The sequence below is a fragment of the Panicum virgatum genome, chromosome 7K, assembly GCF_016808335.1.
Source record: "Panicum virgatum strain AP13 chromosome 7K, P.virgatum_v5, whole genome shotgun sequence".
NCBI lineage: Eukaryota > Viridiplantae > Streptophyta > Magnoliopsida > Poales > Poaceae > Panicum > Panicum virgatum.
The window spans coordinates 26,037,862-26,052,403 of record NC_053142.1 but is presented as its reverse complement, the minus strand read 5'-3'; the positions used below and the strand labels follow the sequence as shown (position 1 = coordinate 26,052,403).

General features: G+C 42.0%; 1 protein-coding gene across 1 annotated transcript; it reads left to right on the top strand.

The window, feature by feature from the left end:
• Positions 1-6,925: 6,925 nt before the first annotated feature.
• Positions 6,926-10,567, top strand: LOC120640056 (homeobox-leucine zipper protein ROC6-like). The gene is made up of 8 exons (XM_039915949.1): positions 6,926-7,293; positions 7,391-7,508; positions 7,610-8,140; positions 8,237-8,338; positions 8,430-8,651; positions 9,161-9,320; positions 9,439-9,617; positions 10,166-10,567. Exons 1-8 carry the CDS (start codon positions 6,926-6,928, stop codon positions 10,565-10,567), a joined length of 2,082 nt encoding a protein of 693 aa, XP_039771883.1.
• Positions 10,568-14,542: the final 3,975 nt, after the last annotated feature.

Sequence of the window (14,542 nt, the reverse complement as noted above, 5' to 3'; positions counted from 1 at the left end):
TAAACAGACGCTTCAAACGTGGTATTATAGGCGAATACCACATGACCTTCGTAGGAACTCTCTTCCGGGGAGGCTCCCCCTCGACATCTCTAGGATCATCTTTTCTAATCTTGTAACGTAATGCATTGCATACGGGACATGCATCCAAATTCTTGTACTCGCCTCGGTAGAGGATGCAGTCGTTGGGGCATGCATGTATCTTTTACACTTCCAATCCTAAAGGGCAAACAAGTTGTTTGGCTTCATACGTTGTGGTAGGCAATTCGTTGTCCTTAGGAAGCATTTTCTTAACAAGTTTGAGTAATTCACCAAATCCCTTATCGGATACACCATTTGTCGCCTTCCATTGCAGCAACTCCAAGGTGGTGCCAAGTTTCTTCAATCCATTTTGACAATCTGGGTACAACAACTTACGGTGGTCCTCTAACAACTTCTGGAACTTCAACCTCTCCGTTTCACTCTCACAGTCTGCCTGCACATTGTGCAATGCCTACCCCAGATCGTCGCTGGGATCATTTTCTGCTACATCTACTTCGGGCTCTTCTATGGGAATATCGTCATCGAATGCACCGATTCCAGCATTCCCGGGAAAGCGGTCGTCAAAATCTTCTTCTTCATTGTCTTCCATGGTAACCCCCTGTTCTCCGTGCTTCGTCCAACAAACATACTTCTCCATGAAACCATTTGCGAAAATGTGGCTGTGTAGGATTCTTGAAGATGAGTAATTCTTGTTATTGTTGCAATGAACACACGGGCAGCTTGTTTGCCTCAGCCACAGACAAAAAATAATGCAGGCCATCAATGAATTCTTTCGAACGTCGGTCAGCATTGTACATCCATTACCAGTCCATCTGTATTTTAAATAAATCGATTTGAATTCTTTACACGTATCGAATAAATAAAATATATCAAACATAAATTAAACTAAATGTAACATAACATGAATAATTAAAAGATCTGCAATATCCATCATACATCTTGATTAATTAAAAGGAGTACTTAATCCATTACAGAACGTAACAAAGGAGTACTATACATGAAACATAAAAATTCGGACAACAACACATAGGTTTTCAACCGTCCTTGCATTGGAACGCAGAATGCTTTAACGGATTTCTTGCTAGCGCAGAAGAAGATGGCGGAGCTGGAACCTCCAAGTTTGGTGGTGACGAACTGTAATGCCGCAATAAATCCTCAAGATCAAACAGAGGTTCCTCGCCCCTTGCCATGCATTCTCTATATTCTTTTTCCAAATAACGGAGCGCTGCCCTATGAAAAGCACTAGTTTTTGGACCGACGACCTACTCGAGTTGTGCCTTTCTCTCCAGAAGGACAACGATCACCCCCACCGGCGCCACTCTCTCCAGCTGCTGAAGCCATATTTTACTGAAAAATACCTTTATTTTTCACAAAATTATAAATTCTTACCATTACAATGGAAATATTATTTACTATTACAATTACAATGATCAGATTAATAACTCTTGCAAATAACAATGAAATCATATAAAAAAGACGAAATGTATCATTAATTGAAAGAAATCTCTAATTAATTGAAAGAAATCTCTATAGCTTATAATTACTTTGACACCCTTCGGTTCCAGGAGTACACTCTTTTCAATATCCAGAAACTCTCAAGAAGATAAAAAACCTTTATTTATGAAAATGTATATGTCAGTAACCTCAACCCTGCGGTGATGACACTACCTTTCGGGGGGACACGGTGCGGTACAAGGATGTCACCAATCGGCCAGTCGCAGCACCAACATTTACGATTAATAGGCACAGCACTTGGCACAGGCAGCGTGCTCGTTGATATGCTCTCAGTACAACAACAGTCATGCTGACTGCGTCAAATGCTGTCTTCTTATCAATCGGAAGTGCTGGTGATGCGATCAACCGATTCGCGACGTTCTTATAGCGCATCGTGTATCCCCGAAAGGTAGTGCCATCACCGTTGGATGGAGATTAACGACGTATACTTGTTTCGAAATAAAGCTTTTTTAGCTTCTAGATGGATTCAATGTGAGCCTGAATAAATACATCACTAGAGTGTCAAAATAATCCATTCATAATACAAAAAATTCTAATATACTCATTTCACTAATTCATTCATGAATACAAAAATCAACTATCCACAATATGGTCATATATACAAGTACATCACATGAAGTGTCCACACTCATTCTAAAAATTTCTACTATCCACATACTCATCTAAATCTAAAAGAAAATCACACCTACATATGCAATCTAAATGTCCAAGAAATGAGCTAGCTACACATTTTCTCTATTTCTAAAGCATGAAATGAGCTATACAAGCCAAGGAAGAAGAGAAAAACAAGCCCCAAACCTTTAGTGCCGATGGATGGATGGGGAATCAAAGATCTTCACAAATGTGGTGAAGAAATGAGCAAGAACTCCTCTCTCCCGATCCAAGAACAGCAAGAACAAGTGAGTTGAATGGCTCGGGCGGGGGGAGAGGGAAGGGGATAAGGGGCCAAGGAGTTTTGTCCCGGTTGGAGACACCAACCGGGTCAAAAGGGGGGCCTTTTATCCCGGTTGGTGGCTCCAACCGAGACAACAGCCTGCGCGGGCCTTTTGTCCCGGTTGGAGCCACCAACCGGGATAAAAGACCACCCTTTTGTCCGGTTGGTGCCTTCAACCGGGACAAAAGGCCCCTGTCCCTCCCGCTGGCCCGGCTAGCCGTTGGACCCGGGACAAAAGCCACCTATTGTCCCGGGCCCAAAGGCTGCCGGGACAAATGGCCTGGAACAAAGGCATGTTCTGTAGTAGTGCAACGATCACCAATTGGATGCTGGTTCCCGCGAGCAATGATAACAGAAAGGATGAGATTGTCAAATCACGGATGGCCGTTAATTATTTTAGGCATTAGTCAATAATGATGAACCCTTATCTGTTTTAAATATTATATGTGATGTAAAATGTTGGGGTGATGCCTGTTCTACGAAGAGGCCTCAAGCCGGATATTTTACATTATATAAAAAATAGATTTCTTCTCGCAAATATTCTACTCCCTCCGTTCCAAATTGTAAGACATTCCAACAATCTTGGAGAGTCAAATTTTTTAAGTTTGATCAAATTTATATAATAGAATAATGATATTTATTATATAAACTAAGTACTATTAGATTCTTTATTTAGTTATATTTTCGTAGTACATCAATTTGATATCATAAATCTTTATATTTCTCTTTATAATCTTGGTCAAACTTGATATTGCTTTGACTCTCCAAGATTTTTGGGATGTCTTGTAATTTGGAACGGAGGTAGTAATATAATTGGAAAACACATCCCTATTTGATATTTGCAAAATTTGAATGTTTTCAAAAAAATTACAAAATCATCAGCAAACTCGATCATGGCAACTGTTTTGGTATTTTTATATTTAAATATACTAAAAATTATAGGACACTTGCAAATAAACCGAAATGTGTTAGCATATATATGTTTGGTTGGTAGATTTTTAATAGGATGCATGGGATGGTGCAGACCCACTTTTCCGGGTGTTTGATTCAGATGCAAGCACGAAGGATCCATCAGTGGTGGAGGAGTATTGCATACAGATGTGGGATGCAGGGCGGGCCCAGGATTTGTAGGGTGGGCATTCAAAAGTTTTAAAAGGTTGCAAATTTTTTTTTTTAGCGTAAGGTACATATTAATAGCATCAAATTGAATGCCGATAGCAAAAAATTGTATTAGCAAGCAAGGTACAAAACATGGATAATTTGCCACCTTGCTGATTCAGTTCGGTTGTATTCAAGTGGGCAAAAGCAGAGCTGGTTAGCCAGACAGCCACTGAGTGGCTGTCGGCTGCCTGCAGGCAGCTCATCGACCCGCTCCCGCGCAGGCGTGCACCCGCTAGTGCGGTCCTATTACGGCGTAGCACCAAGAGTGTAGGACCCCTGGTGGTTTCGTGTGGCCACACGGCATGTGAGATGTCTGGCGCTCAGCTGACACCTAGCAGCTGCCCGTGTGCAGAGCGCTGGGCCGCCAGAGGTAGCCTCCTAGGGTTGAGGCGCCGCGTGTTCGCACCCCCACTAGGGATTGGAAATTAATCAGGAGCGCAGGAGCAGGACAGATCACAAGAGTTGGGGGGGGGGGGGGGGGAGGGGGGGCGGCGGCGGAACACCAGAGGACATGGAGAAGCGCTCGGCTCGGTCGGCCAGGCGGGTCAGATGTGGCCTGAGTGCTGAACGGGCTGTTGGGTCCGTCGGGATAGGGAGGGAGGAGGTATAAGGCTGATGTGTTTTTGGGCTGAAGGAGATAATGAGAGATTGAAAGTCCTGTATTCAATTTTTTGAATCATATACATGGAATATATTACATATACAATTTTTTTAAAAAAGATAATGGGTATTCAATTGAACGTCTTTTCAGTTGAAGTGAGCCCATCCACCTAAAATAAGGGTAAGGGGATATCCTATTCCGTCCAAGCGAATGGTCAGCATCCTCCTACTTCCCTCACGGGCGCTAGTGTGGATGCGGGTAATTAACATGAGCAAGCATGACTATGGGCACTGCATTACACGTTAGGAGGGCGGCTCAGTGCATGAAGTAGGGGAGGCATTTCATGGTCGGGCACACATGTGGTTGAGTGGCGCAACCGTGGTGGGTGACGACGACGGTCCAAGCGCTATATGTATAGTTGGTGGTGCTCCGAAGCATATCTATGGGCAAGAGGGACGAGCATGGTGGAGGATGACTGCAATAGGAATGGGAAGGAAGACTGAGGATAAACAAGAGTGACCAAAGGCTAACATTGGATTCCATCCAATGCAATCCCTCCAATACTGAATAAAAGAAAAATGATATGGATACACCTGTCCCTAGAAAACTAGGGACCATAACCAAACAAATGCTGACTAATCATGAAGTAAAAAATGATACAACGGTCAACTCCGTTATACGTTACCTGCAAAAAAAAAACAAAATTCATTATGATACAAAATAAATATCGTAAATCAATGCTACTTGTGACACCCTGGAAATGGGGTGTGACTTAATGAAGTAGATTAAGAGAGATTTGTATAGGAAGGATCAAATCAAAGAAAATAAATGTAAGAATCTTTTCTGTATAGCATAATACTTAGCAGTGTATTACCGTGCTCCATATGCAATCATATTTTATAGTAGTGCATTTATTCCTTCAGAAACGTTTTGTCCCATTCGGGATTATTTTTTAGTCTATCTCACACCTATCTCGTGTTGCTTAGTTGTATACTGAGAGACGCGGCCTTAAATTCGACAGCAGTAGCTTCCATTCAGGAGTTTCGAGTCACCAAGTTCATTCCTATCGCAGCCCATTGGTTTTCCTGTGCAGAGGAGGTTTAGAGTTTCTACAGGAGGTAATTTCTTCAACTCAAAGTTTCGAGGCGATTTTATCGGTGATATATAGATTCTCTAGCTTCGGAATTTGAAAGAATTTCATCGGTATTACTGTTGCAGTTGAATGGATGCGCTGCTATATAGATGCTTCTGAAATTCATAGGTGTTGCCACTAACGTCGACTATTTTTTTAGGATAAGAATACTAGATGTTTCGTGTACCGCCAGGAAGTTTCTTCCATCAGCAATAGGAACTCCTAGATTGCCTTCGTTATGATGGAAGAAAGGGATCTGCGCAAAAACCTGTCCTACACACAGGAAAATTTTATACAGAATTTGCAAACTTACTGTTTACCTCTTATGTGAATTTTGTTGGACCGTGCTCGGCATCGGGTTCACCTCCCTCATCCAAGCAGTAAAGGTTTCGCAAAAAAAAAATTCTCGGAATAAGAAAATTGTTACTAGATCCTTCCCCTATCTCCCTCGTACTCGCGACATGCCATCTTCCTTTGTTTTTCCTACCTTGTTGTTCCGATCCTTTGACATGCTAGCTAGTTTCCTTGGAAAAAGGTATTCTCACATACTAAAGAAACCAAACTATTATGCTTGGATCCTTGATCAACGACTTTAGAAGAAATGCTTGGACGCATTGCTTTATTGTTGTCACCAGACACCATCCTTTTTTAGATAACGGAGCAACAGATCTAGGCTTGACGAAGACCCTAGCAGAAGCCACATCAGGTGACAATCTGAGATTAGTGCTTCTCGATAAACAGAATTTCGCCTCCGCCCTCCAGTTAATGCATTGGGATGTCTCCCTGATAGGCATGTGCATGTCCCCTCCACTTAACTTCCGAACATTTGGAGCCATCTAATGCCATGCATCTTCCTTCATTAGTTTTTTATATCTAATGTCACTTCCTTAATTCCGAAAAAATTGCAATATATCTTGTTTTTTCTTTTCTTGGCAATCGATCATCACATTGCTTGGACGATCCTCGGCGTGCTTTTGTTTTCCTTAGTATGTCAAGAGAATTGCTTGGACTAAAGTCACCAATCAACATCTACAGCGCAATCCCTTTTTTTTTTCTTGAGATGACAGAGCAACAGATCTTGCCTTGATGCAGCGTAGCAAGTGCCACATCAGGTGACACTCTGAGACTTGTACTTTTCAAAAAATGCACATCAACTCCACTCACTGTTCCAGGGGCCAGGGGAAATTTTGCTCCGTCACCATACCTTCAAACCCAGCCTCCACATCAACGTTTTCTTACAAAATTTTAAAAATACCAGAACATTTGGAGCCATCTAATACCAATACGTACGCTATGTCAGATTTCAGATGCGATTCATGTGCTGTGAAAAAGAATGATAAATCTAATGAATAGTGATCAGTGCTACTATTTGTTTGCATATTTATAATCCAATAATATGGTAGCTTGAAATTCAGAATTGTAAAGGTTTTTGAATAATTTTGTATGTATAAACTGTCCAAATAGGATTCATATATACTATTCATTTAATCCTGCAATAATGTTTTTCCTCATTGCTACTCGTGCCTTTTGTTATCAGGATACTATGGAGAATGACATTCCGCTGAACAACAATGATGGACAAGGCAATAGCCTCAACCCTGGAAATGAGACAGTCCACCCGAACTGGCTCAACAACATGGAATGTTATCAAGATACTATGGAGAACAACTGGCCGCTGAACAACAATGATGGACAAGGCAACAATAGCCTAAACCCTGGAAATGAGACAGGCCACCTCAACTGGCTCAACAGCCTGGAAGAATACGATATGGATGCTCTCATGGGAGCCGATGACCATGTGAACAATGATCAGGATGAGGATGACGAGGAGCACAACCTCCAGGGCGCGGAATCATCGTCCAAGCGTAGCGGGAAACGCTTCACTGCAGAGCAGATTCTAGGACTCGAATCGTAACACAAAAATTCGCACCATAGACATTGAATCCTTGTGCATGTATTTTCGATTATGTGAGCTTATATGATCTCCCTTCGATGTCTATGCATGCAGTTTGTACCAAAGGTGTCCCCACCCGGATGATTCAACGCGTAAGGATCTTGCTGCCAGGATTGGGTTAGATGCAAGGCAGATCAAGTTCTGGTTCCAAAACCGACGCAATAAGGTTAAGGTATGTATGCATGTGTGTGTCTGATAGAATTCACAAATTAAGGCAAAGTTTATAGATGAAAAATTAAGGTCCGTTACTAATTATTTAGTTGAAACATGCAGGTGAAAGCAGTTGGAGATGAGAACAAGGGCATTCAGCAAGAAAATGCTCAGCTGCAGGTCGAGAACATGGAACTCCAGCAGAAACTGCTATGCGGCTCATGTCGTGACCCAAACGAGAAATGGCACCTGCTCAATGAAAATGCAAAGCTCAAGGACACGAAACGGCGTGCGCAAGACTACCTGATCAAGCTCATCCACGTTACAAAAGTTCCTCACTCTGAGACACTGGAGCATCTGGAATCAGCTGCCCTGAACCTGGTGCCATTCACCGATGATTGCAGCACTGACCAGGACACACTTGTCTCGTACACTGAACGTGCCTTGTATGAGTTTGTGATGTTAGCAAGCAAGGGTGAGCCGATGTGGCTGCCTGCCACCAATGGCAAGATCCTAAACGACCTGGAGTACAAAGACCATACGTTCCCGGGACTACTTGGGCCCTGCCCACAGGGGTTTGTCATGGAGGGAACCAAGGGGACTACCTTAGTCAGGGGAAATGCCTTTGACCTCGTCGGCCTCCTCAGTGATGTGGTAAGATTATTCACCTATCTACAGCTGCATTCCCAGAAATATAATGCACAAGTAGTAGCATTATGACCCTGATGTTTATGTGTCTTATTTCCACAGACACGCTGGTCCAATATGTTCCCTGGTATCATACAAGGTGTAAGGGCTAGCAATATTGTCTCCGGTGGCAGTTTCACTTCCCTCGACGGGCTAATTCAGAAGGTGAGATCATGTACTTCACGTCTGTGCAGACCTGTTTGTCGATGCCGAGGTTGATGGGCTTGACTAATTTTATGGATCGGAACTCCTGCAGATGAATGTCGATCTGTGGGTGCAGGCACCACGCGCACCAAACCGCAGCCTGAAGTTTCTAAGGTTTAGCAAGCGGATTGAAAACAACCAGTGGGCTGTGGTGGACGTGTCCATGGATGGCATCCGTGGAATTGAACCAGATGGCAGGCGAATTGGGTACATGAGCTGTAGGTTGCTGCCCTCTGGCTGCCTCCTTCAGGACATGAGCAATGGCCTTTGTAAGGTACTACTACTACCATTGAGAATACAAAGAATTGGACCGTCTAAGTGATGTGTGGCATTATTATCTATTAGACATTAGTTATAAGAGAAATTTTACAATGATTGAAAAAAATAGGAGCCGTCAATCTGGTAAAATCCTACGGTGGTGATGGTAGGAAGTACCCAGAAGTACCTAGTACTTCCAAAATATGGGACCAAGTACTGATTTAATTTAATTTTTATAGATCAATGGTCAGAAAAAATTCAAGGGAATAAGTACCTGAAAGTACCCTTTGGTACTTTACAATCTTTGTAAAAGAGCTCTAGTTATAATTATATATCAATAGTTCAATACAAACGTTCCAAGGCAAAAACAAACAGTCTAATCCAAATTCAGTTGTTACTAGTTAAAGCTTAATTTATGTTCCTTATCATATGTATGTAGTTGCTTCTAAGAGCCGTGACACACAAAGTTCTGAGTACATGTAACCTGTCCAGGACTTAAAAATCTCTCGTGCATTATTATTCCAGGTCACATGGATTGTGCATGCAGAGTACGATGAAGCCTCTGTGCCACCGCTCTTCAGACAATTTTTCCAGTCTGGGACGGCTCTTGGTGCAAGCCGTTGGCTCGCGTCCCTCCAGAGGCGGTGTGAGTACATGGCTATTATGCACTCCAGCCATTCCTCAGGTAAGTCAGTGAAAACCAAGAAACAAAACTAGCAGACTTGTGCATACACATTTATACTGACGTCAATGAAGTTTACAGTTTAATCATCTGTTCGTTCTGAAAATTAAACCTTCCACAGGGGCAGCCATGTCGCCGCTGGGAAGAAATAGCGTCTTGGAGCTGTCCCAGCGGATGATGGCGAGCTTCTATACTGCCGTGTCGAAGCCGGTCGCTCCGCTGGATCCAAGTAACATTGTCAACGAGTGGCGTGGTATCTGTAACATTGGTACCAATATGTTTGAGGCAACTGTGCGCATGGTAATATGGAATTATTCTACCATGGGGCAGCCTTCCACTCTGGTCCTGAGTGCCACCACGACTGTGTGGTTGCCAGGCACGCCGCCACAGCGTATTCACGAGTACCTCTGCGATGGTCAGCGCCGTGGCGAGTGGGATAGGTTTGCCTATGATGGCCCGGTGCAGGAGTTGAGCTCTATTGTTACATGCCGGCAACTGCCCGGCAATGTGGTCTCGGTCCTTCACCCCAACGATGTGAGTGTGTCATTTTTCTTGTTTTCCATCATTATTTTGCCTCTACCAAGCTGGTATTTGTGTAGATTTGTCTTTTAGAAGAAAATAGATTGCATTTATCTGAAGCACTTAAGGTTGAGAAAGATTAAAAACTTTTATAACATTACTTTATTGGGAACAAGATGACATTAGGTCAGTTCACTTGAAGGATGATATTAGGCCAGTTCACTTGAATTAATCTTCGCCTAATATAATATGTCATCAAACCGTGTGTGGCCAGTTTATTTGTTTCAAAAACACTTGCTGACTGGTACCTTTTTTTCATTGTACTACAGGTTTTACATCAAATGAACAGCAACATGCTGATCCTGCAAGAGGCAACCAGCGACTTGTCATGCTCGCTGCTGGTTTACAGCTTGATTGAAAAGAATATGATGCGCGCTGTCATGGATGGCGGTGACAACACCACTGCCTTCCTTCTGCCCTCCGGATTCGCCATCCTCCCAGATGGTTATGTCAGCTATGCTGCTGCTGCTGGTGGTGCAAGCTCCTCCAACGTTCCCAACACCAGCCAAAACGGTTCTGCAGGATCTCTTCTTACCGCAGCCTACCAGGCATTGTTGTCCAGCTCCGCAGACCATGCAGCGTGGACCATGGACGACGCTGGAAACCGTATCTGCCATGCGATAAGCAAAATCCTGGCTGCCGTTGGGGCTGATATTGCTATCCCGGCCTGATGACCGGCTTTATTTGGAAAGGTACTGTGGTTCAGTTTGGGAGTTCTGGAACGAATTAAATAAAAATTTGGTTCAACTAGTTCATAATTTCCTTGTATCCGTAATAAAATCAGGCCAAAACAGAACAAAATGCGCTGGAATCTTTGCACTGGTTTTATACACTGCTGGTTCATGATTAGCTTTGGTTCCGAGAAACTACCCTGTTAATCCGTCGTTTTTCAATTTGTTATTGGGATTCAGTTTTATACTTGTTGGTTTGAACCCATATATTATTCTGGATTTCTATCAATTTAATTATGTTTCTTATATGTATTATTTGAGGATCCATTTGATGCTAAAACTCATCTTTCCATAGCAAGTCGTGACACTATATATTTTCGCCCATAACATTATATGTGTTTCCAGGCAAATGTTATTTGTATAGTTTAATTATGGGCTTGGAGCACCATGAAACCAAATGCTCTAGGGAGGGATCCCATCAGGGTGTGCAATAGAATGCTGTGCTCTGGTTAGCGAACAACAAATTAGGATTAATAAAGTGGGGGTAAAGGGAAACAATAGATTGATTTTATCATTTTTGTGTTGGATAAATCTGCCTTCCCCTTTATATTTATAGGATAGCAGGGAGGTAATGTCTGGTTACAAGTCAAATCTATATATGAAAAAACATATAACTTAATTATATATAAGTCTATGCCAGGCCCTTTTGAAATTTTTGACAAAGGCAATTGAAATTTCCACCAAACGCAATAACCTCTGAATGGCACCTTTCTCATCTGTAGTCAAAATTAGGCAAACCATATCCGTCCATTTCATTTGTCCTGACAAGGCCTTCATCTTGGTAAACTCATATTTGTGAGTTAACCTGATCTCTCTCTTTGTATTCAAGGGATCGATTCCTTGTGTCTTCAACATTATCAAAGCCAAACATGTCCGAGGAATCACCAATTTTGGTTAGTTCCCGATCCTAACTTAGGCTTCAATAAACCCTGACGACCTAATGGCGTCCTTCTTTGCACTGAATATTCAGTGGTGCTAATCCTGGTTTGGGCTGTCTGTGAGTTTCAATAACTAGGAATACACCATTGTGGCCAGTATATCACATTGAGTCCTTCTGGAGGATCTGACCATTAAATGGGGGTTTCTTTTGGGCGGTTTGCATGAATTTGGATTTCCATCTCTGGTGTACTGTTTCAGTCTCCAACAAAATTACAAATCAGCAGTTTAGTGGCTTGTAGTGATAGTTTTTTTTTTTTTGAAATTAAACTTGTAGTGATAGTGGCTTGTAATGTATTTCATGTATTACATGCATACATATGGTATGTGTAGTTGTGATATGCGGGATGATGCATGTAAATTTACACAGAATACACTAATAAAGGAACTTGTTCGATGAAAACATGACATTCCAGGTCATGTAAACAAATCATAAATTTTATTGAAGTATCAAAAATCATAAAATGTAATAGATAAATGACACAATGGATTGGTTAAGAGATGCAAACTCCATATGCTATTGTTTCCTAGGACTCACTAAGTTATATAAGACATGCTACTACAAAAAATATTTAGTTGACTTGTGGGATAATTTATCTTCACCAACCAAAGGATGCGGGCAGAAGCCAGTTGAGGCAAAAATGGGTTCCGCCCCCATGGCCAACGAAGCTTTCTGAAGATGCAAATTAATCGATGCTTTCAGTATATGCAGAGTTTTTCTCTAGTAGCGCAAAGACAAAAATCTAAACTTGACACGCAAAGTATAGCAATCAGCTAATAATATTGCGGGAAGCCCATGTATGTTAGCAGTATAGCAGTTTAGTGTCTAATCAAGGCTTAATTAGCTAGGATTAAAAGATTGGTCTCGCAATTTAAAACTGTACAGTTAATTTTTATTTTGTCTATTTTTAATAATCCATGCATGTACACAGCCTTAATTATCATCTAGCCCACCTTGTTTAAATCCAGCGTGTAAAGTTTTGGGGTGTCACATTGGATGTAACATGGGGATGTCGCATGGGGTGTTTGTCTAAGATGAATTTAAGCCTAATTAATCCACATTGTCAAATCATGGACTAACACATTGTCAAATTATAGACTAATTAAGCATTAGTACTAATTAGGCTTCAAATATTCGTCTCGTAAATTAGCTGCAGTGTGTGCAATTAGTTATTTTTAGTCTACATTTTATTACTATATGCATGTATCAAACATCCTATGTTATAGGGTGTAAACTTTAGGGGGGAGTACCTAAACAAGGCCTTAATTGTTTTCTCAGCCAATTTTCCTTTTGGGGACACAGCTCAGACGGCCCTGCAATGCACTACTACGTAAAGCATTTGTAGGGGCCGGTAAAAATGTATTTTTAGGGGCGGGTAGAAAATCCGTTGCTAGATCTCGCTGCTAAAAATACCTCTTTTTCAGGGATGGGCAACGAAACCGCCCCTAAAAATCCATTTCCTGGGGCGGGCCACGCCCTCAACCGCCTCTGGAAATGCATTTGTAGGGGCGGTCCACAAGCCCACCCGCCTGCAAATGGATTTTTAGGGGCGGGCTGGGCGGTGACCCGCCCCTGAAAATGAATTTGCAGGGGCGGGTGGGGGGTGACCCGCCCCTAAAAATAATTTTCAGGCCCAAAAATTTTTTAATTCGTTTTGCAGTGTTTTAAAATTTGAATTCCCACTTTATAAATCTACCAAGCTAAGTCTATATTGACCCATTCTGATCCAACACTCAAATAACAATGCAATCAAATAAAATTTCAGAAGATAAAGGAGTAGCAATACAAGCTGTTCAATGATAATAGTAGCTATGCATCCATGCATATTACAAATTTGTAGCTACTGCATTGCTCGCAACCGTAGATAGATAAGATAGTTGCGGTCTCTAATCGTCCACCCTAGAACTTCATCAAAATATGCTAGTGCACGAACAAGTGCACTCTCCTCCGCCTCCCATTCGTTGCCACAGATAGAACTACAAATGTCAAACAATGGAGTGTTCGGCTGACTTGCCCTGCAGAAGGAGAGCTTTGCTTGAAACCTGCAACTTCTTGTAAAATGTGGGTCTCCACCCATCCAAGTCAAACCTAAGGTGTCCACGACTTGATTCAGAATAGCCCAAAAGCTAACTGATGTAATGGTATATTGATGATCAATGAGATCCTGCAAAAAGGTGATAATAACATTATGAAAGTTGAAAGAACAATGCAACATTACTAAAGTTAACAATGACTAAAAAGAAAATATCATACTCTGTCTTGTCGATTAAGATGACAAAGCCTCTCTATAGTCAGAATAACATTGGATTCTCTAGCTTGTAGCTGCTTAACTCGAAAAATATGAAAAGTCGGGCACAAAGTACCCATGATTCTTAAGCTGCTCCAGGCATGCCTCCACCGCTAGCCTCTCATAAGTTGTCCAAATGTGTGCCTCTCCACCACTGCGGCGATTGAAACCATGGGTATTATCGAGGATGGATCCTGTCCTGGTACCATCAAGGACCACTCTATATGTCGAACAGGTATTTGAAAAGAAATATGTACCCTTTTGATATCCGGTTCTAGAACAAGCTCTTGTCGAGCCACAAAAGTAGTACCACCCAAACCTTCGACAACATCTTAAAGCCATCTAACAAGGTTGATAAGCTGCATTGATGTGAGGAAATTTAGAATTTAGATTTATTTGAAGCTGCACTGTATGTGAGCAAAAATATATGAATATGAAACTAACAAGTGAAACTTACAATGTTAGGAATTGATCTGCGCGTTCGATTACCCAATGGCAAGCCAACCTCTTGATGGAAGTGTATGCCTAGCTGCTGAGCATCAACATCGTCCATAAGTGCACGACCACCGCCACGACCCCTACCACGACCGCCACCACGACCACCACCACGGAACATCTAACAATACTCACATTGAGTAAATATGAATAACGAAATTCATAGTGTAACAAAAGTTCACTAATTCATGTACTC

What these genes read in the sequence shown, in the direction of transcription:
- LOC120640056 (XM_039915949.1), top strand. Translation starts at nt 6,926, where the DNA reads ATGGAGAATGACATTCCGCTGAACAACAATGATGGACAAGGCAATAGC. An exon ending in GCACTCCAGCCATTCCTCAG is followed by an intron (nt 9,321 to 9,438) that starts GTAAGTCAGTGA and finishes AACCTTCCACAG; the next exon opens with GGGCAGCCATGTCGCCGCTG. An exon ending in TTGAGGCAACTGTGCGCATG is followed by an intron (nt 9,618 to 10,165) that starts GTAATATGGAAT and finishes ATTGTACTACAG; the next exon opens with GTTTTACATCAAATGAACAG.